Source organism: Dromiciops gliroides, chromosome 1 (assembly GCF_019393635.1).
Source record: "Dromiciops gliroides isolate mDroGli1 chromosome 1, mDroGli1.pri, whole genome shotgun sequence".
NCBI classification, from domain to species: domain Eukaryota; kingdom Metazoa; phylum Chordata; class Mammalia; order Microbiotheria; family Microbiotheriidae; genus Dromiciops; species Dromiciops gliroides.
Window position 1 is genome coordinate 497,890,679 of NC_057861.1, and position 23,456 is coordinate 497,914,134.

The 23,456-nt window shown below is 37.5% G+C and overlaps 1 protein-coding gene across 1 annotated transcript in view; it reads left to right on the forward strand.

Annotated features, from left to right (window-relative positions):
• Nucleotides 1–22,918, forward strand: part of PTCH1 (patched 1) — an 81,596-nt gene extending 58,678 nt beyond the window's left edge. The window contains 8 exon segments of the mRNA XM_043977732.1: nucleotides 1,553–1,736; nucleotides 3,206–3,486; nucleotides 5,697–5,834; nucleotides 10,331–10,473; nucleotides 14,041–14,140; nucleotides 14,920–15,174; nucleotides 18,300–18,840; nucleotides 19,713–22,918. Of these exon segments, the coding sequence (XP_043833667.1) occupies nucleotides 1,553–1,736; nucleotides 3,206–3,486; nucleotides 5,697–5,834; nucleotides 10,331–10,473; nucleotides 14,041–14,140; nucleotides 14,920–15,174; nucleotides 18,300–18,839 (1,641 nt within the window). The 3' untranslated portion in view covers nucleotide 18,840; nucleotides 19,713–22,918.
• The last annotated feature ends 538 nt before the right edge of the window (nucleotides 22,919–23,456 follow it).

Sequence of the window (23,456 nt, forward strand, 5' to 3'; positions counted from 1 at the left end):
TTCTATCATGAATGAATCAAAAAGAAAGGCAGACCTGGAATGTGAGTGGGCCAAGAAGCCATCCACCAAAAAAAGTATGAGTCACTTTTATGTAGTAACTATCTTATCCAACTGCAATTGCATCTTATTTTCCTGACCCTTGGATTATAGAACATATTTTTTTATCCATTGAAGTGTGCAACTTTATCTGAGAGAATTCTTTTCATTTAAAAGGAAAGTACCTTTTTTAGACTTCCATTAGGCCCTATGGACAATTCTTCCTTCTCATCTATATAACTTGCTTTTTTGCCTTCAGGCAGAAAATAGTGATGCTAATGATCTCTGTTGATTCTCTCTTTTTTGGCTGATGTTAAAGGTGACAAATTGAGTATATTGTTCAGAGTTGTTGTGACATGTGGAGCACAGTGCTTTATGATGACAGACAGTGTGCTATCAGGCTTGACAAGACCTTGAGCAGGGATATCTGGACAAGGAGTTTAAAGAAAAGGATGTATTATAAGAACATACTCAAGTAGCAAGGTTTAGTTTTATGTACCAGGTACACCATGGAACTAATGTCATTGGACCTTACCTCCTGATATAATTTCCTGTGCCTAAGAGAGAGAAAAGTGTGCTGCATCCATAAGGGCTGGGAACTGAAGTGCACAATCTTAAAGACAGATTGAAGACATACAGTTGTTGCATATCCTGGGGATTAATTGAATCCAGATCCTTGGATTCTAGTTCCCCCTTGCTCTCTTTCCCTTTCTTTCTTTGTCTCTCTTTTCTCTCACTCTTTCTCTTTTAAATGATGTCACTGTTGTTTTTCATTTCATTAAAAGAACCTAAAGTTGGAGTCAGGCCAGAGTTTAAAATAAACAAAAAAATCAAAACGATTTTCATCTAAGTGAAGCCCACAAGTCTGACTTTGGTTGGAGAATATTCAGCCATCTATAAGTTTGGAATATCCAGTCTTCCAGAAATAGGCTTACCCACAGTCAACAGATTACTGCAGCACACTCTTCTACTTTCTTGGCGTTGGGCATTTTCTGAATACACAGGTCATAGGAGGCAAGTGTTAGCAAAATTTATACAGATGTTGTTTTATTTTTATAGCTCTCCTCCATTTACTGGGTGGCATTTCCTTCAGTGTTAACAACAGAGGTTAACTGCACACAGACGTGTATAGGGATTCTTGCCAGGTTTTTTTTTTCCTCCTTTAAATATGTTTTTCCAGCTTGGTCATTTTCCCCCTTGGCTGCAGACAGTCTTTTAGCATTCAGGTTTAATTGGTTCAGTTTATTCTAGAACCATCTGCAGAATTATATGTGTGTTGTAAACAATCTTCGCATATTATGATATACTTTAAAAAAGAAAGAAAACAATCAAACAAGTTCTGATGAAATTTTCTGCACTTTTAAACAATGGGTATTCTATGTTTGGTTGTGAATGCTGGTGTAAACCTTGTTTCTATTCTCTCTAGGATTGAACATATTTATCCTTTTTTTAAAAAAACTTAGACGTTGAAAGCCAAACCCAATTCTGAAAGACTTCTGTTTCTCTCATTTTGCAGTTGACTAAACAGCGTCTGGTGGATGCAGATGGTATCATTAACCCAAGTGCTTTCTATATCTACCTGACGGCTTGGGTCAGTAATGACCCAGTTGCATATGCTGCCTCTCAGGCCAACATTCGACCCCACCGTCCCGAATGGGTCCATGACAAAGCAGACTACATGCCAGACACAAGACTGAGAAGTGAGTAACACTTTATTTAATTGTCTTACAGTTTATATAGGTGTTCAGACTTTTCTTCCAGGCCCAGTAACTCTCCAGATTAGTTGACACTGTACAGGTCTCAGAGGTGTAAACAGAACAATATGTTTCTTTTACTCTAAAGCTTTGGGAGACAAATGCAGATGCATAATGGAACATAGAGTTGTGCTGAGGCCAGGTTCTATCACTTTGAGAAATTAGAGTATATAATCTTATTTTAGCTTGAACTCTGAAACTTGCATATGTCATTTCTTTTCGACGCTCTCTGTTAGCTGTAAAACAAATAAATAAATAACTGGAAATAGCCTCCAGATTGAATGATATTCTGCCTCTGCAAAATTTTGTCATTGGGAATTATACACTTCCTCTAATGTTGTCGACTTTGGTGTGGAAGAATTGTTGCCAAGTTAGGTTGTTTCCATAAGCCACCAAACACCTGTATTTTTTCCGAGTTGTTTATACTAATACAAAGAGGTTTGTTTGCATATAAAAAAGTCTTCTTTATATTCACCTCAAAAAAAATCAGTTTTAAAGGTGGTCCTACATGGATTTGTTTTACATTTACATTGCAGTTACTGAGAAACCTATCCTTTGGTTGCTGGATTGGAGGAGCAAGAGTGAGACAAGGGAGACAGATGTGATTGGATAGCAGCAAGCTAGTTGTGCTTCACTGTATCAGAACCCTACAGTCTTATGGCAGTCAGCCAAATCTTGTCTTAATGAAAATTTATAGTTGAGATTATAATAGGGCAAATCATGTTTAGCAAGTCAACTGAATGACCCTGAAGGGTCTGGAACACACAACGGCAGAAACTAAATGCTTATTGTGTAAGGATTTTTTTCTGTTGCCATAGACTTAGCATTACATTAAAAAAAGAAGCATGGAAAATGTAAGTTTCTTAGATAACTAAAAGATAAAAGTTCTACATTTTTTTTCAATGAAGCATCACATTAATGTTACATAGCTCTATAAAATGATGGAATAGAACTAGGTTTGAACTGAATGTTTTCAACCAATTGATGATTTAGCAAACATTTTGCTCATAATTCCCAAATTGTTTAGAATTTTTACAAAAAAAGTTCATTCCTGAAAAATAAAGTTCAGCAGTTTGGATTTTTTTTTAATTTTCAAACTGTGTCAAAAATACAAAGAATATGAAGACAGCAATGGTAATGTATGTAGTCTTCCTAAGTAATACTGTCCAAATGAATTTGTGGATCCTGTTTTCTATAAGATACTATTTTTGGTTACCATTATAGAGATTTTGAGGGGAACAAAATGATCAATAATGCTTTCTCCTCTTGGATATTACTCTAACATGCCAAAAATCTAAATTTGTCACATTTTTTAAAACTCAATCGTACCATATTTATTTTTGCTTTAATATTTCAAGAATCACTCCTCTCCCCAGTGGCCATTTCTTTACCTGTTCCAATGTCTTTCTCTCCAGTCCCCCCAGCAGAGCCCATCGAATATGCTCAGTTTCCTTTCTACCTCAATGGGTTACGTGACACTTCAGACTTCGTAGAAGCTATTGAGAAAGTGAGAACAATTTGCAATAATTACACAAGCCTGGGAGTCTCTAGCTACCCAAATGGATACCCATTTCTTTTCTGGGAGCAGTACATCGGCCTTCGACACTGGCTCCTCTTGTCCATTAGTGTGGTCTTGGCCTGCACGTTTCTGGTGTGTGCAGTCTTCCTTCTGAACCCCTGGACGGCCGGGATCATTGTAAGTTTATTATAAGGGTCTTTGTTGAAGTCAAATTCCTTTCAGCATAGCTCTTTCTGCAGTCGGAAAGGTTTTGTTTATGTCTGGGCCTCTGGTGGAGTGTGTATATTGCATCATCCATGATATATTTATTCTACTTGAGGCAGTAGGGTTCATGGTAACGGTACAGCTTTAAGAGCTTTAATCTTATAGACCCGCTAATATAACTTTAAAATTTCCTTATAAAGATAGGAGAGCTTTTCCAGCCTTCCTCATAATAGCACACTGTATTAAGCACAAACATTTATTTAAACAACGCAAAAGTGTAACTTTGAAATTCTGGCTTTTAATCTAAAAATTTTCTCTCACAAAATAATTTTCCACATTTCAATAAACACAATTCTGTACTTGCTGTTTATACCTTTTAGAAGAAAATTAGAATAGCTAGGATAACAGGATGGGGAAAGAAAAGATGTGTTATTCTTGCCTCCAAAACAAAATGGTAAAATAATATGAATTATAAAACCTATTCATTCATCCATTCCGAGAAGTGGACTCCAAGATCTGAAGTAAACTTTAATGTGGAGCTGAATAATGCCATGTACATATGTTTAAATTCCATGAACTATTGAAGAGTTTATAAAATACCCAAAATAGAGAAACATAGAACAGTTACTGGTTTCCGGTACCATAAGTCTATACAACAGGTATGGGAAAAGGTAAATGTTTAGTCTAGAATAGTTTTCATAGTTCTTAATCAAACAATTTATATTGTCCATCTTTCATTAGCTTATAAAAAGCTTTTATTGTAGTAACCTTCCTTTCCCCCTCCTTTTCCAGTCCCCCCCAATCCATAGAAATAGGAAGAAAATGTCCTTTATCTCTTCCATCTATATAAAAAAAATTTTATATCCTATCCCTTTACCCTTGCCCCCAAAACTCCTAATACTAATCCATTGGAGCTTTTTCCCACATATTTCCCTATAGGGTTTTTTTTTTCAAAATAGAAGCAAAAAGTGAAAACTTTTCCTTAGATTTAACTTTCTGCTTTTTACACTAGTCTCTCCAAGTTTCTTCAAAGTCAAGAGGCCCTCTGTAACCCGATACTCATCAACTGATTATAGCATCCACTTCCAGCCTTTAAACTGACTCCCAAGTCATCTTCACTTAGTCCATGGACTTCCCAATCAAAAACAAAACCACTTTTACCTCAGTGTTCTGTTTCCTTTCCCATCCTATTGCTATAAGAAACAGTGAAGATTCCCCTTCCCCATAATAAAACCCTTCCCCAAACTTGTGAAGTTCCAATTCAGCTATAAATTTATGGGTAATTTCTAATGGATAGAATTGAGGCAGAACAACATATTACTATTTATTTATTATTGAAAGTATAACCAAAAGGGAACTGATGTTCAACCTGTCAAGTTATTTGTGGTAGGAGAATTTTGATTGAAGACTTCTGGTAGTCATGGTTGTATAGGTCAGAGAAATCTGAAACATGACCAAAACGCCAAATACTCTACATTTTCCAAGCCCCTTGTATATGTTAAGAATTTGCCCATATCATTGGGAGGTGGGTAATATCATCTCCTTTTCAGAAGCAGGAGTTTAAAACTGGTTAAAAATGTGTAAATAACTTCCTCTGGACATTTCAATGTCCACTTATTTGTTTAGCTGTTAAGTAGGAATAAGACTAAAGATAGCAGTGTGAGGAACTATGGTTCCTTCACTTTGTAAGAGTGTAAATTTGGTTCAGTTAGAGCACAAGAATTCATAGTTTCATAGCTGGAAGGAACCTTAAAGAACTCAATCTGGTCTAACACTCGTTTTTTTTTTAAGATGAGGAAATTGTGTCCCAAAGAAATTAAGCTCCTTGCCCAAAGTAATGTTAGGGTCCGGATTTGAACCCGGGTCTTTCAAATGCATCCTTTTTTCCATTTTCTTTGATCTTGAGCTCCAATAAGATTATATTTTCCCCAACATGATCTGTTGCCTTTCACAGTAAAAAATCAGTGTGTTAAAATATAGTATGCTAGGGGCAGCTAGGTGGCGCAGTGGATAAAGCACCGGCCCTGGAGTCAGGACGACCTGAGTTCAAATCCGGCCTCAGACACTTGACACTTACTAGCTGTGTGACTCTGGGCAAGTCACTTAACTCCCATTGCCCTGCAAAAAAAAAATATATATATATATAGTATGCTAAGCCATTAACCACATATGCTTTCTTAAAGGTGATGGTCCTGGCCCTAATGACAGTGGAGCTTTTTGGAATGATGGGCCTGATTGGAATCAAACTGAGCGCTGTACCCGTGGTCATCTTGATTGCTTCAGTTGGCATAGGAGTGGAATTTACTGTTCATGTTGCTTTGGTATGTAAAATGAACAAAACTAGCTCTGTTTGTTAAACAATAATGGTGGCACAGTGGGCAAGAGTACTTACTGAGCTTGGAGACCTGAGTTTTCAAATCCTGATTCAGATATACTTATTAACAGGGGGCAAGTCATATAATCACTCTCTGCTTCAGTTTCCTTATCTATAAAGTGGAGATCATAATAGCACCTACTTTACTTGGGTGTGAGGATCAAATGAGGTAACATCTTTGCAAACTTTAAAATGCTACATAAATGGGAGTTGTTAAAGTTGTTGTTAAAGGAAGATAGATGGGACAGGAGATAAAAGGCTGGACCAGGAGTCAGAAAGACCAGAGTTCAAGTGCGACTTCAGACCTAAGACCCTGAGCAAGTCACTCGACCTCTTGTACGCTTCAATTTCTGTAAAATGGGGATTACAGTGTCATCTACCTCCCAGGGTTGTTGTGAAGATCAAATGAGACAATATCTGTAAAGCACTTAGAAATAAAGAGGTGCTGTTTTACACTGGACACCTATCTCATGCCCAGAATTTTATAGCTTCACCATAATCATCAAACTTGCTGATCTTTTTCTTAGAAAAAGTGTGTGTGTGTATATATATATATACTTTTCATTTATATATGTGTTTATACATCTATATTTTCAGAGTAATCAATGAATAAGCATTTATTAAGCATCTCCTGTTCTGGGTACTGGGAACACAAAAGACAAAAATGAACAGTCTCTTCCATCAAGGAGCTTAGATTCAATAGGTGACATGTACATGTACGTATATAAGTATATGCAAAAGAAAGCAAGAATTCAATTCAACCAAGCATTTGTTAAGCACCTACTACTATGTGAAAGACACTCTCTTGATGCTGGAAAGGCAAGGAAGAGATAGGATAGAATGGTGGTCTGAATTGTGCAGCAAAAAATAAATAAATAAATAGCTGTTCCAAGTTGTTGTGCCTATAACTGAGCTGATGTAGTCACATATGGTTCCAACAGGAATATGGGTAAAATCACTGGGGAAGTGATCCCTGGATAGACAAGCAAAGGACTATATGCCAGATATACACATATTCCCTTTTGTAGCCAAGCTTATATAACCTTTTTTTTCCCTCACCAATCCAAAAATTTATTCAAGCTGGGAGATAAGGAATCAATAATGTGGTTTGGGGTGATTTTTTTACTTTATTTTTCCTCTCTTAAGGAGTAGTACAATTGTTAACATCCCTAAAGAAAACTTAAGCTCAGAGGCCATTCCTTAATATATGGAAGAAAAGTAGGCTCAAAATAAACATTTGTTGAAAGAATGAGTGAGTGACTGATTAAATAAGTAATGTTTGTAGCTACATTAACTACCACTGAGAAAATCTAGGACCTGGCCTAAAGTTGTGAAGCATAACATAACCATACTTAATGTTTCCTTATTTTATTTATTTCTGTCACAATTACAGCATTTTCTTTACATCTTTTTCTAGTTAGTCTTCTCCAGGTTCAACCATATGGTATATGTATTTCTATGCATATATGTATATACTATAATTGTTCTTCCATTGATACAATGATTGCAAAATAATGTCACTTTTGTCTACATTTTTTGGTTTTGATAATTCACTTGAAGTTTCACATTTAGCTGCCCTCAAAGATGTTATGATGCCAACCTTAGAATTCAATGGCCTCTACTGAAATTAATCTCAGTGATTGTCAGCCTGCTTCTCATCTCCTCCTAGCCTTCCTAGATGAACCTCACTTTTGAAGGGAGCAGAGCTTCAGAGTACATGAAAAGGATGTGGCTATAGGAAAGGGACAAATGGAAAGATCTGTACCAATAAACACATTCCATCACTCATTGGTTGCAAGTTTTGTGTTTCAGAAGAAACCCTGTAGTTCCCTACTAGTCCTCTCATTATTGCAGTTCATTTAGTGGAACTTTAAAAAAAAGTGTAAGTGTCATTTCATTAAGTAGAACAATGTGTGAGAGGGATTTCTCTTGGGAGGAGAGTTGTGTGACAAGTTAAAAAACAAATGGAGAAAAAAACTACAAATATAAACTGGGCTTATTAACCTCCAACTTAGAAAACACTTCATTTGAATAACATTTTGGTAAAAGCCAAAAAAGGGGGGGGGGCGGGGGGAAGCATGTAAGTTAAGAATCTACAAGTCCATTTTCAACCCAATGCAAATTAAAACCTCTTTTTTTTTTTTTTTTGGAGCCAGAATTGAAAACAAAGGACTCCAAGAACAGATTTTACAATGGAAATACTAACTGAGATTTTAAACCAGAGTGGGTACTGCTGGTTCATGCATTCAGTATATAGTATGAACATAAATAACCAAACTAGTGTTGTATAAACAAGTAGGGAATGCCTGCAGTGTTGATACAAGATTTAATTACTTTCATTTAAAGAGTTTCATGATTCACTTGTGAGCTAGCTTTACCCAGTCACTGGTGACCCTTTTTAACGTTTATAGTTCAATTTTTAAAAATCAACAGTACCCCTATTGTATAAAGATACTCTTTAAATACATTTGCATGTCCTGGGTGTGTTAGCTCATTTAAAGCAGCCCTGAGAGATAGTGAAGGAGAGTTTCTGAAGGTTTCCAAATCATCTTCCATGAAAGACTTTAAGAAAATGTTAAGCAGCCATCACTCTGGTGTGATTTAATAGGATCTAGTCCATAAATTTAAAAAGGACAAATTTGATGCTCTTTAAAGATCCTTGTGCCCCAGGTAACATTTATAGTACAAAAGCAACACAGTTCCTATTTTCTTGGAGCTCATATGCCAAGAAAACTAGATTAATAACATTCCCAAGCACTATGTTATAACTAAAACTAGATTCAGCATATGGTATCCTTTAACGACAAAAAAAATGTGTAAATAAAAATTTTTTAATTGTAAAATGTGTAAATAACTTCCTCTGGACATTTTGATGTCCATTTATTTGTTTAGCTGTTAAGTAGGAATAAGACTTAAAGCTACCATTGTAAGAGTGTAAAGGCACTGAAAAAAGTTTTAAAACGGCTGCTCTCTGTCATCACAAAAACTTATACTTTTTTTGAGCCAGCAGTTTGATTGCTAATATTTTATCCCAGACACATCATTTCCTTTTCTGAAAGTAAGATCCATCTCTACCAAAAATATTTGCAATAGCCCCTAAATGGAACAACATACTGTATGTCCACGAATTGGAAAACAAGCTGAATAAATGAGGACATATTCATGCACTATAATATAATAGCACCATAAAACCATGAAACATATGAGGGAAGATGGAAAGACCCATATGATGTGGTGCTAATGTAGTCAACAGAACCATAATTGTATACTGATTGATTTTAACTTTGTTGTTTGTTTTTTTTTAAATCCTCAGAAGACAAAAAGAAGGAAGGAAAACAGGGCCAAAAGTAGGGGGATTTGATTTGGGTCTGTAAGGGGAAACAAAACTATCTTATTTGCTTGTTTCTTCCTGCCTTGTTAAAAGTTGGGAGATTAGGATACAACTTTGCCCCTTTTGGTTGGTAGCTATAAAGTTTCTAATAAATAAACAAGTGTGTGTGTTTGTGTGTGTATAATCTCTATACCAAGGGTTAGCAACATCTTAAAAGAAGAATACCAAGTCTCTTTTTTTCTCGCTCCTCCAGAGATAGTGTCAGGACAATCACTCACAAACAGGGATGAAGTGTTTCTGAATCAACTATTCTGGCTACTTTAGTTGTTTTTCATTGGGGGTAGGGGAAGGAGGAATGGGTTGTGACAAGGAATTAGTTTTACAATATTCCTAGACCATACTCTCAAACCAGCAATCCTATGCATGAACCTATATAAAATTTTCATTTAATACCAAGGAATTGTTGGGTACAGGAAAGCTATATACAGAGACTGAAGTATGGCCACATTTTTGTATCTTGAAGGTCTTAATTTACAAATGTTCATGGCCTTAATTGTATTTACATAGTGACTTGGGATTGTCAGTATTACACATGCATTAGATTTGACAGGATTAAAAAAAAAAATCTTTCCTTTTCACAATTCTCAACAAGGATCTGTACATGATGCCAGTTTGGAGAATAAACCAAAATACCATAGTTTTCATACCTGATACATTTAAAAGTGTATGGAATACTTCAAGGAGGAAAGGAGTCTTCTTGGCTATTATTTTCTTTGGAATTTTCATTTTTATTGCGTTTTTTGAAAATCTTTTTTTTGTTTGTTTCTCGGTTCATGATAAATGTACTTTATTTGTGGTCCATTTTCACCAAAAATTCCCATTGACATCATAACTGTCTCCAGCATCAGGCCCTTTTGCTTCAGGCCTAGACTTAGTCTAATTAAACTACTTTGGAGAAACCACAATAACTCAACAGTGGGAGCCAGATCATTCTGGAGAAGCAAATTAGAGGGACTTATCCTCTGAACCCTTTAGGATGAAGTCAAGAGTTTTGCTGTGTTAAATATGGCAGTCTAATGTTATGGTTTTTTTTTTATTTTATCATTTTACAGGCCTTCCTGACTGCCATTGGAGATAAGAATCGCAGGGCTGTGCTTGCATTGGAGCACATGTTTGCCCCAGTTCTAGATGGAGCTGTGTCCACTCTCCTAGGGGTGCTGATGCTGGCAGGATCTGAGTTTGATTTCATTGTCAGGTAAACATTTGGATGTATATCTGTAGGGTGTGTGGTGGTGTATGCATGTGCATGCTCATTTGAGCCAACTCTTACAAATTACAAATTTCTATATCGATTATATTATTTGTTCATTTTATCTTATTTATGTTGTATCAAAAATTCCTTTATTAGGACAGTGCTTCCTTTCTACTTTGAGAGACATAGAGGGAAGAATAGATTTTTGGAATCACATCTTAGAGAACTCACAGGATATTTAGAGGGTCAAATGAAAGGAATGTATATAAGTTGCTTTGGATAACCTGGAGGAGCTATATAATGTGTCTTGTTCAACTAAAATGAGCTTCAGTGCTGCCATTTCTTATCAGTCAAATTTATTTACCACAAAGCACTATCAAAAGAACTCACAAATTGATGCTGAGATTTACCAAGTATGACCATTAGTGGGAACAATCAGATGCATTTACATATATGTTTCATGTTAAGCAAGAGATGATAGGTAGGGCAGTGGATTGGATAGTGGACCAACCCTGGAAATCGAGAAAACCTGAATTTCAGTCCTACCACTGACACATCAGTCAGCAAGTACTTAATAAGCACCACCTGTGTCCTAGGCACAGAGGATGCAAATTTAAACCATGAGACAACTAGCTTTTGGTCGGTGGGCAAATCGCTTAACATCTCAGTGAACCAGGCAATTCCCTGAGATATTTATACATTATAGATGAGTTACCCCATTAGCATAGGCAGAAGAATCGTAGAAGCCTGGGAGTGCCACACACCAGGGGAGAAGAATCACATATCTGAAAGGAATAAAGGTGGTAGAAAAATAAAGAGGTGGCAGTATAACTCTGAATTTGATTGTCACCTGATGGCCTCCAGAACTCCAGACAGTTACAAATACCTGAAATTGTCACCCTCTTTTTCTTCCTTCCTTTCCCTACTTATCAAAGATGGTTTTGCCCAGACCAAATTCATGTCTAATCTAAATCCTGTTGAGAGTTGAGAACCATTATTAACATACAACTTGATATAAAATTTGGAAAGCCAAGTCTTAAGACTCTTCTTCTCAGAACTAAAAACAAGCTGTTTCTGGTAAATTTAATTAAGACTACGATCTTTTGAAAATAATTTGGAGGTGAAGTGAAATGGATTTTTTTTCTAGCCTCTAAACAACATGGGGAGTTCTGCAAAATGGCTTATTTTAGAAAGTAACACTGATTCTTTGTGGAAGCATTAGACCTAAACTAATTAACGAATAATTAGAGAATATCCTAGAATTGAGATTGTGGTAGGGCAGGACCAAATTCACAACAAAATATTCTTTTCTTTTTTTTTTAATGGACTGTTCATACAGCCTTAAACTTGGAAGGAAGATCCAAATAGGCCTTTGTGGTTTTTGTTGTTGATGTCATTTTAGAGAAAAACTACAGTTTTACCTGAAATCTTGGCCTCAGTTCTTTTTTTGAGGGTTTAGAGAAATGATGTCCTAAACCATTTGAGTAAATTGTTTTTTTAAGTAAAAGATTGGGGCATCTCATAAGCTCATGGGATTCCTTTTTGAAGTGGACTCTCAGTCCCTGTGCATTTTTATGATTGGGTTTAAGTGTATAATAATGGATTGTGATACTCCTTATAAACTAGTTTAACAAACAGTCTATTATCATACACTTAAACCCAATCATAAAAATGCCACTTTCTAACAGAAATTGGACATTTGTTAAGTTAAACAGGGAGAAGTTCTGTGGTCTTGATTTGGTTTAATTTCTAATTTTGTAGAATTTTTGTTTCTCGTTTTCACATCTGAATATAGGTTTGTTTCTCCCAGGCAGATATAAAGCAAATATTTAACAGAATTTCTCTATTATATCTCCTTTCTCTCCAAGGAGCCTTAAATGGTCTCAAAGGGAGTCTAGCACTATTCTACATACTACTCTGGTGGGGGAAGGGCACCAAGAGGTTAAATGACTTTACCTCCTCTCACACAATATAGGCGAGGAACAGAATCTTGGAGGCAAGAATTCCAGATCTCTGATCCAATGCTTGACAGCCCATTCCCTTCCAGAGATATCAGGGTTCCTGTTTCAGGGACTCGGGGGAACTCCAGTCTTCCAGAAATGGATGGATTAGCCTGATAAAGTCCTCACTGAAGTTGAATAAATGTGCAGACATTGTATACACTAAGCAGTCAGAAATATAATCAGCCTGTTTATTCTTCTGTTAGACAGATGAGATGCAAATGTTTTAATGCCTGTTGTTGATATATGTCCCAGTCTAAAGTTCTAGCAGTTTACATTAGTGGAAGACATTGATTCGTTCATTTTTACTAATGTAGCTTAAACATTCCAAGTGTTTACAGTACCGAGGTATTTGTATTTTTATAGGCACTCTTTATGTTTTTTAATCTAATGTGGAAACATATATAGACATGGTAAAGCTCAGAGCCCGTTTAGTTTTATGATCAGGAGAGCCATTAACAGATAGATATCTTACCCCCCTCTTCTCTGTGACACCCTAACCCGTTCCCCCTCCAGCCCACTTCCATCAAAATTGCCCCACTCCAAGCCCTAGAAATCATTAGTTACAAAAATGCACCCTTGAGTTTAGTCTGAACTCTCCAGCTGTGCCGAATACCAGCTCATGAGACTTTCCTTTTACTGACAGGTTTACCTCGGTATTCATTTAGGATCCCAGACCTTAGCCCTCAATGGTGGGAAAGGACAACCACTTGTGCACTTTCCTCTTCTTCCATAGTGCTTCAGCCTTTATGTTTGAATTGGCTGATGCAAAACAAGAGTATTCAGAGATGCTAAATTGTTCAACAAAAGATTAGCCTGCAATGCAGCTCTGCTATTGTGGAGTGCTCTTATTCAGTACAATGCTAGAGCTCCCCATAGAATGGGCAGCATTTTCTTTGCAGAAAGCTGGTTCCTGTGTTCTAAAAAGGTTGCAATTTGAGCTATTTGGTAAAACTGGAACTCACAGAATTCTAGGCAGAAAGTTGTGATTAATGAACGGCAAGGGGAAAGCCTTACCTGATACACTAGAGATTTAATTAGAGATTCTGCTATAAGATGCAGAAGCATTTCACAGTGGATTAGCTGCTGGGAGAAGCAGGCTTCTTTTCCTCCTGGGCTAAATTGTTTAAATTCTACACCCTTCACTTCATTTGTTTGCTTCTGCTGGGTTTTCACTAATGGGGGCCCCTTTTCATTGTATTTGTGCTTTCAATCTGTTCAGCCATTCAGTTCACATTCCATATTTCTGTGTTTGTGTAACACATTCATAAATAACATTACATGCCACGAGATTTCTGCAAATTAACAAACTAATGTTTTTTCTTCCCTTTACCAACTAACACTTGGGTTTGTGGAATGTAGCCCTCAAAAGCTCTTAGGGGGAAAAAACAACAACAACAACAACAAAAATCTCCACTAAATTTGAGCTGTACTTTTATCTTTCCTTTTTTTGTATGATATGGCTTCGTCATTTCATTGAAAAAAACATGCTAAAATTTTTTCTCTGTTGTGAAGGAAATTTTTCTGTACTTGTCTTTGTACATTTCTCTTTCCCTCTTTTATCTTCTAGGTATTTCTTTGCAGTTCTGGCAATCTTAACAATCCTGGGTGTTCTGAATGGATTGGTATTACTTCCGGTACTTTTGTCATTCTTTGGACCCTATCCTGAGGTCAGTAATTATACTTAGCATAGTGTACGATTCATTGACTGACAATGTTATTTTTTCCTGGTGTCACTCTTAATTTAGATACTTTATCTACATTTGTTGGTGATTTGCTTTTTAAAAAGCATTTCTGTAATTGTGACTTTTTTGTTCTCAGTTGCGTACAAAGGATTTCTTAGGATGTTGTGGTTTTGCTTTTAAATCTACTCATTGACAATTTAAATCTCACTGACCTGGATATGCTAATATAGTTCACATAAACATCAACTATTTTTGTCTGAATTACAGTTAAAAATGTAATTCGGGCCTTTTAGATCTGTTTGAAAGCAAAGGGGCAAGTTTTTTGTCCCACCTAAGTATAGATAGATCAGAGTCTACCCTTATTTCTCCTCAGTTTGCTTTTTATTTGCTGGGGGGAGAGGGAGTATTAGTAGTCTAGGACAAAAACTGTTGTTTTCTTTTCGCCTTTGAACCCTTAGTATCTAACACAGTGCCTTAACACATAGGTAGGTACTTAATAAATATGTGTTTAATTAAAGTGATTTGAATCCTTATGAGTCTTGTAGTAGATGACCCAGAGTAGAAACTTATTTTTAAAACAGGGACCACTGGGGAGAGAAGACACCTGAACACATTATTTTTTATGCATGGTGATTCAGACAGAGAGTATGTCTTAAGTGACAATTGCTTTTTTCTTATCATTTTGCAAGCATTTATTAATTTACTGAGTTACTGCTGGAAGGATGATAACATGTCTTACACTATATTTTTAATCCCTTTCCTAGGTTACTCCAGCTAACGGGTTAAACCGATTGCCCACTCCCTCCCCAGAACCACCCCCCAGCATTGTCAGGTTTGCAGTGCCCCCACGACACACAAACAATGGATCTGATTCCTCGGATTCAGAATATAGTTCTCAGACAACAGTGTCAGGCATCAGTGAAGAGCTTTATCAATATGAGACTCAGCAGAGTTCTTGTGCCCCTGCTCATCAAGTAATAGTGGAAGCCACAGAAAACCCCGTCTTTGCCAGATCCACTGTAAGTAACCCAAGATATACTAAATGTTAAGTTAGGGGGTGGGGAAAAGGGAAAGGGTTGAATATCAGACTCCCCCCCACAAAAAATATGAAAAAGCACTTGTTAGACACTTGTGTTACATATGACAGTTTACTGGGTTTACAAAGAGAATTATAGACAGTAGTTACTTTCTGTGTCTGTTGTGAGCTTTAAATCTAGGGCATACAGTGATCTAGAAAAACCAATACCAAGTCATAAACCACACACAAACACATGAATAAAAACATCAAGTAGTAGCCCCTTAGTATATTGTATAGCTGGTGGTAGTGTTAGTTCGTAGAAAGTAGGGCTCCTACTCACAAATACAGGGCTGTGGTTGTAAAGTATTCCTGTTGCCTACCTCCCTCAATCTGCTAGCTGCCCTTTTCAGTCTGGGTGGACCTGAAGCTTCACTTCTCAAGCGGCTGGCTGCTTTCTGGGACTTTTGGCGATATATCCTTGGGTCCAACTTGAGCCCAAGAGTAGAAAGTCAACTGATAGTAGCCTGATTTCTATGTCTCCATAAAAAAGTCTCAAGTAGCACAGAAGCCACATCCATCAAAAGAACCATGACCAAATTCAAATGTGGTTCAACTTGTCCCTAATTTTAGGCCCCTACTGAACAAAGACAGATTCTTACTACAGCTCAGTAGGCATTATTATGGCCTTGGAGAAGACATAGTTGGGCAGCTAGGTGGCATAGTAGATAGAGTACCAGCCCTGTAATCAGGAGGACCTGAGTTCAAATTTGGCCTCAGACACATACTAGCTGTGTGACCCTGGGCAAGTCATTTAACCCCAAATCCCTCCCTCATTTCCCATAAAAAAGAGAGGACATCAGTTCAAGTTCTAGCTTTCTTGCTTGGTGTGGAACCTTCAGAGAACCAGGACAGTATCCTTAACTTTTTTAATGGATTTGGGATTTGTAATTGAGAAGGACTTGACTTTGCCACTTAATTCCCAGCACACCTTGGAAAAGTCACTCAGCATCCCTGAGCCTCACTCAAGCCTCCTCATTTCCAATAAATGGGGATAATAGTAGCTATACTACCTACTTCTCAAGGCTTTTGCTTTGTATTTTTTCATTAATACATTTTAAATTTATAGAATAAAACAAGCATTTCCATAACGAAGTACAATTAAAAAGCTGATTGCACATGAAACTGCAAATCTACTGTGTACAACTTGCTATTTCTTTCAAAAGAATGTTTTGTTTTCAAAGAAGAAATTCTTTTGTAAATTGTAAAGCACTTTCATAAATGTTAGCTACTATTGTTGTTATTATTATTATTATTATTACTAGAGTTTACAAAGCATTTTCACATAAATTATCTCATTTTATACTCAAAACATCCCTTATAAAGAAGTAGGTAGAGCAAAAATCATTCTTCCTATTTTACAGATGAGGAAATGGGTTTTTTTTGACAAGTTGAAATAGGTTTCCCTAAAGTTACATAGCTATGTGGCAAACCTAGCACTCAGGCCTGAGTTTCCTGACTCCAAAAGTCCAGTGTTCGTTCCACCATATCCTATTGTCTTCACAGCCAAAGATTCATGTTAAGTGCATTTTAGTGATAAGTTCACTTTTTAAATTAATGGTAAGGATAAAATTCAAATAAGATACACAGAGATGAATGAATTGGGGAGTCAATATGTATGGAATCAGCCACAGTTAATGTGTTGGGTTTTGCTTACTTGGTTGGTAACATCCATGACTTTTAGAATGATGCATTTTGTTGTCAGTATTCTGGTTTTTTTTCTCTTGAAACCCTTTATTTGTCCTTAATGTGAAGACATTTAACATTCATAAAGATCCTAGGGAGCAGAGAATCTCTAACACTAATAAGCTTCAAACACAGGTACATGGGCTATTTTATTCTCCATGTTCTGTAATTTAGGCAAAAAACAGAAAACAATTTAAAAACCACTCCCTGGGCAGATCTGAGGGAAGGAGCAAAATAAAAGTCAGGCATTTCCATTCCTCCTTCCTTTATCCTTTGCTCTCCAGGGTCTCTGGAAGAAGCATGGAGCTCAACTCCAACAGACATCAGCCTCTGAACCTCCAAGCTATTCTACTTCTTTTGTTTGTTTGGGTTTTTTGGTTTTTGTTTTGTTTTTGTTTTGTTTTGTGTTTTGTTTGTTTGTTTTGGGTGGGGCCGTGAGGGTTAAGTGACTTGCCCAGGGTCATACAGCTGGTAAAAGTGTCTGTGGCTGGATTTGAACTCAGGTCCTCCTGAATCCAGGGCTGCTGCTTTAACCACTGTGCCACCTACCTGCCCCTCAAACTATTCTAAATCAATAATTCCTACAGGTTCCTTCAGAATGTGGATACTCCCTGGACTGGACCAATCCAACCTTTCCCATGTTAAAGGGAGAAACCAAGCAAATAACAAAAACATTCTTTTTCTCTTACTCTCCCCCAACCCATAATAATGCCTACTGAGCTGTAGTAAGAATCTGTCTTTGTTCAGTAGGGGCCTAAAATTAGGGACAAGTTGAACCACATTTGAATTTGGTCATGGTTCTTTTGATGGATGTGGCTTCTGTGCTACTTGAGACTTTTTTATGGAGACATAGAAATCAGGCTACTATCAGTTGACTTTCTACTCTTGGGCTCAAGTTGGACCCAAGGATATATCGCCAAAAGTCCCAGAAAGCAGCTAGCCGCTTGAGAAGTGAAGCTTCAGGTCCACCCAGACTGAAAAGGGCAGCTAGCAGATTGAGGGAGGTAGGCAACAGGAATACTTTACAACCACAGCCCTGTATTTGTGAGTAGGAGCCCTACTTTCCTGCCAACAGTGTTTGAGACAAGGGTAGCTTAGAAATGGGACCAAAATAAAATTCTCAAGCATCACAGGGTCTGTGAGTTAATAGAAGAACATACCTCTTACAAAAAGGTTATGCCCTTCACTTTGTGTTCCTGGCCTTACTCATCAGTCACATCCCAGGATTCTTCTGCATTCCATGAGTGCACTGGAAGCTTCAAGCAGAAAAAAAGCTATCCAAGGGTGATAAATAATAACTGTAAACTACAGACCTCTGTGTTAGCAATGCATTCATTCTCTGGGTTGTACCTATTTTAACCAGGTCTTGCCCTCCCTCTGCAGGTGGTTCAACCAGAGCCAAGACATCATCATCCATCAAGCCCAAGACAACAGCTCCACCTGGATGCTGGACCCCATCAAGCGGGGCATCAGGGCCAGCAGCCACAGCGGGACTCCAAGGAAGGACTGCGACCGCCCCCTTATAGGCCAAGAAGAAATGCTTTTGAAATTTCTACTGAAGGGCATTCCGGACCTAGCAATAGGGACCGAATGGGCCACCGAGGAGCCCGTTTTCATAACCCTCGGAACCCAGCATTCACTGCCATGGGCACTTCTGTGCCAGGATATTGCCAACCTATCACTACTGTGACCGCTTCCGCTTCAGTGACAGTGGCCGTGCACCCTCCCTCTATGCATGGCCGGAACCCTCGGGGAGGAAGCTGCCCCTCCTACGAGGGCTACCATGAAACTGACCATGGGGTGTTTGAGGACCCCCATGTACCTTTTAATGTAAGGTGTGAGAGGAGGAACTCTAAAATAGAAGTCATAGAGCTGCAAGATGTTGAGTGTGAAGAGAGGACAAGGGGAAACAGCTCCAACTAAGGTGTGTTCACTTGTGGATGGTTTTAATTCTTAGTTTGGGGGTTTCACGCATCAACTAATGGGCTTAGGTATAAAATGATTGAAAGAATTCTTTGGAATTCCTTTATCCCCTCTGAGATGGGAGCAGTGTACCAAAATTTCCTAAGCTAAGCTTTGGTTTTCCATCATCCATTGTGTTCCAAGAAAAGTTCAGGATTATTATGAAAACTGAATGGGATAATTTGTGAAAAGCAATTTGTAAACTTAAGCACTATATAAATGTCAGTTCATATCATTGTTACTTTTGATACCAGCTCGAATAGTTTTTGCCAGTATACCAAGTATGCCTCTTGTGTCTCAGGATTTCTCCTTGTGTCTTCCTTTGACACCTTGGATCATAGGATTTATAGTTGACATGGATCTCAGAGATGATCTAGCCCAACCTCTTCATTTTACAAATGAGAAAACCAAGGCCCAAAGCAGAGAAATGGCTTATCCAGGGTCCCATAGGTAGTAAAACAAACAAACAGAGCTACCAGGCATTTGAACCCAGGCTTCCCAATTCCAAATCAGATTTTTTTCTTCATTAAATACATCCCATTGCCTCTCTTATACCAACTGAATGGATTCTGAATTGGGGATCCCCCCCCCGCTCCAGTATTAACTTTGTGGATTTTTTTTTTTTTGGTAAGGTAATTGGGGTTAAGTGACTTGCCCAGGGTCACACAGCTAGTAAGTGTCAACTGTCTGAGGTCGGATTTGAACTCAGGTCCTCCTGGACTCCAGGGCCAGTGGTCTATCCACTGCGCCACCTAGCTGCCCCTTTGTGGACTCATTTTTTAAAATCTTTACATTTTATTCATTTTTTGCTTTGCTTTCTCTCTCTTTTTTAAGGGTAAGAAAAACTGAAGCAAAGAGGCCAAAGATGGGGAACCCCCCCTCTTTCCAGAACTGCTTGAAGAGAACTACTTGGAGTTATGGAAAAGGATGTGCTGCATCAGGACGACAGTTCACTGTTACTGTAACCTATTGTATTATTTTGTGAAATATTTCTATAAATATTTAAAAGGTGTACACATATGTATTATACAAAGGAACAATGTAATTAGTATAATCTGGAGTTTCTCAGCTCCTGCTAATGGAGCAGAGGTGGTCCTTTTGGTGCCCTCTGTTCATTTTGTATATTGACCTCCGTGCCACGAATGAAACTTAATTTACTCTTAAATTTCAGCATTATGTTGCTGCTGCTTAAATATTGTATAATTTACTTGTATAATTCTATGCAAATATTGCTTATGTAATAGGATTATTTTGTAAAGGTATTTGTTTAAAATATTTTTAATTTGCATATCACAACCCTGTGGTAGTATGAAATGTTACTGTTAACTTTCAAACACGCTATGCGTGATAATTTTTGTTTTTTAATGAGCAGATATGAAGAAAAGTCTTGGTGGCTTCTCTAGGGTTAGTTGTGTTCAGTTCTCTGTTTTTGCAATGTGTGTAAACTGTATGTGTGTGTGTGTGTTTGTGTGTGTTTTCTTAATGTACTGTAGCAGTTTTTTTTTTCTTTTTTGTTTTAAAAACTGTATTGTAACCCTTAGTGGGCTTATTAACCCAACCATGCTGGAAGAGTCAGGATTTCTTTATTGCTAAGCCCTAGTGGAAAATGCACTAGCTTTAATAGCAGGATCCACCAGTGGCCACATCTTTGAATAGTAGAGGGGAAGCTGTACTCTCTCCATGTTATCCCTTAAAACCAATAGCTGTCCTTTATCCTGGCAGCAAGGTAAATGTTATTCCACATGGATAGTGGTTGCTGAAATTGGATCGTGGTGTACCTCCCTGTATACTGATAAGTTCTTTTGAATCTTGAAATGGCATTAAGGAATTGAATAACATACCTGACAGTGAACCACAGCTGGGTCATGAGAATATGCTCTAGCTACAGCATGGGGAGGATTGATACCATATACCTCATGCCTTAATTGACAGGATCAGTGCCCCCCATTACAGCTAACACAAAATACCAGATTGAGGAGTGGGTTGGGAGGGTTGTAGGCTTGGAAATGCTACTTGTCAAACCTGTCCTACTGGGGACTGAGTTCTTTGCTATATAGAGATGAAATGGGTTATCCATCTCATTTGATGAACTTCTCATTAAGAAGCCAAACTGAGAAGTGATGAAGATTTGCCTAGATATATACTTCAGCTCCTATCCTTTGAGCTTTGTCTCTCCTCCAGAATTCAGTGGTCTAATTGGGATGCTTCTCTGGATCTATTTGTATCTTAAAAAAAAAACATAGGAAATTTCATATATGTATATATGAATGCATCATCAAGGGGGAAAAAACACCACAGCTGCTGGGCTTCAAAAGGTTCCTAGATTCTGTAGTGTGACATGAAAATGGCGGGGGTGGGGGGGGTGGGGGGTTGGAAATTTAGTGATGGGAAACATTTCCTGTAGTTCTATTTTTCCTCCCTCTACTATTTACTGTTCTTTGTGCTGTGAAGTTGTCAGAGGAGCAGGAAGCTATGTAATGTGTAATATGTAGCTTCTTGTCCAAAGGTGACATATTCAGAACCTGCATTTGAGGGGAAGGAGGGGGGAAGATGGTGGCAGATCTCTCCAAACCAGGAATTATTTTCAAGAGATCTGCTTTCCCAGTGGTTAGAGTAACTTCTCTTTGGGCCTTTGACTCCCTCATCTCCTATCAAGGGACCAATGATGGTCAGGGAAGCAATTCATGCCCAGCTCTGCCTTTCCTTCAACACCAGTCACTTGTTTACAGATAATTTGCATGGGAATTCAAGGTCAAGGTCCTGACCCCATTCTGGCAGTACCTTAAGCTACTGGTAAGAGCACACTAAGGGTTAATCTCATAACTGCCTACTGTTCCAGCTGTCTTACCTAGAAAATCATAGCAAAAAAGACAACAGGCCTCCAATTACTACTAACACTGTAGTGACCTCAGATATTTTTTTATTAAAAACTTTGTAACAAAACTGTATGATACTAGTTGGAAGCCACCAACAGCTGCCAAATGTGTGTGTTAGTGTGTCAGAGGCCCTGATGGCTTCCCACTGTTACTGTTATGGTGCCTATCTGTCAGCCACAGCCCTCTCTCCTTGTCCACTTCCAACCAGCCCACCTCTGCTTGCTGTTTAATTTCCTGGATGGAGAAGGATGACCAGGCAAGAGTCCTAAGTTAGGTGTTTTCTTTGAATTCTCACTGTTTTTATAACCTCATTGTGTTTTCTTTGCCCCTTCCACACCCTGGCATGTTTGGTGTATGAGTGTTTGTGCTGTCTACTGCTTTCTGCAGAGCCTAGACCTTTTTCTCCATTAGTCACATTGGCAAAGGGAGAACTCAGTGGCTGGCAATTATGTGTTTTGTTTGTTTGTTTGTTTGTTTGTTTAGATGTTAAAATTTTTTCATCTTTGGTGATATTTATATTTTTGTATCATAAGAATGTTTTCCTACAGTATTTGTCATGCCAGTTTATAACAAAAAAATGCAGGGATTTTATTTCTATTGGAAACATAATTACAGCTATGTTTTTCTTTTGAATGGAATTTTTATTTGTATAGAGTGCTTACTAATGTTAAATAGGACAGAGTATATAACATTTACATTAAGGACTCATTTGTAGCTTTTAGTGTAAGGAGTTAAAAGAAAAATATTCAAACTGGGTCTCATTGTCTGCCTATTTTGGCAGAAATGGGTTTGTGTCATTTCAATTACAAAGATAAAAGTATGCCATATAATTTATTTATATGAAAATTTATTTTTGTAGTGTACATAGTAGTCATCAAGTCTTTTGACAGAAGTATATTTTTAAAGAGTTTATATGTAATGAAACCATAATGTTTTGGAACTTTGCTGAGACATGAGTATGGTGCACACTTTTCATTGTAAAAGGCATTGAGGAAAAGAAAACTTTTAACAGTGTTAAGAGAGTGAGAGTGAATAAATATTCATGCAATTGTGAACTGTTTTAGTTACCATTTGTGATCTAGTGTGGTTCTCATTTTAAACCTTGAAAGTGGAAATGTACAAACTCTCTAAATATTAATGTTAAAACACTGATAGAAATTCTAACATGAATAAAAATATTATAACTTATTGGTTACGTATTTGTTCATAGAATCCTTTTTTTTAAAAAAAAAAAACTAGTATCTCAATAGGTAAGAAAGGTAGTCAATTGTTTAAGCTGATTTCAACATAATTTACACTTCAACCCTTTTGTTGTTGTTGGGTCATTTCAGTCATGTCCTACTCTTCATGACTCCATTTGGGGTTTTCTTGGCAAAGATACTAGAGTAGTTTGCCATTTCCTTCTCCAGCTCATTTGACAGATGAGGAATTGAGGCAAACAGGGTTAAGTGACTTGCTCAGTATCACACAGCTAGTAAGTGTCCAAGGCCAGATCTGAACTCCTGAAGATTGACTCTTCCTGACTCCAGACCCACTACTCTATCCCCCGCCCCCTCCCCCTACAGATACGATTAAGGATTTCTTTTCACTCTGCTCTCTTTTAGGGATTTAAAAAAAATTTTTTTATGGGTCATGTTTTTTAACTTTAAGAAGTTTAAGTTTAAAAGTTTAAGTTGCTGTCTCTCCTCAACTCACATATTGA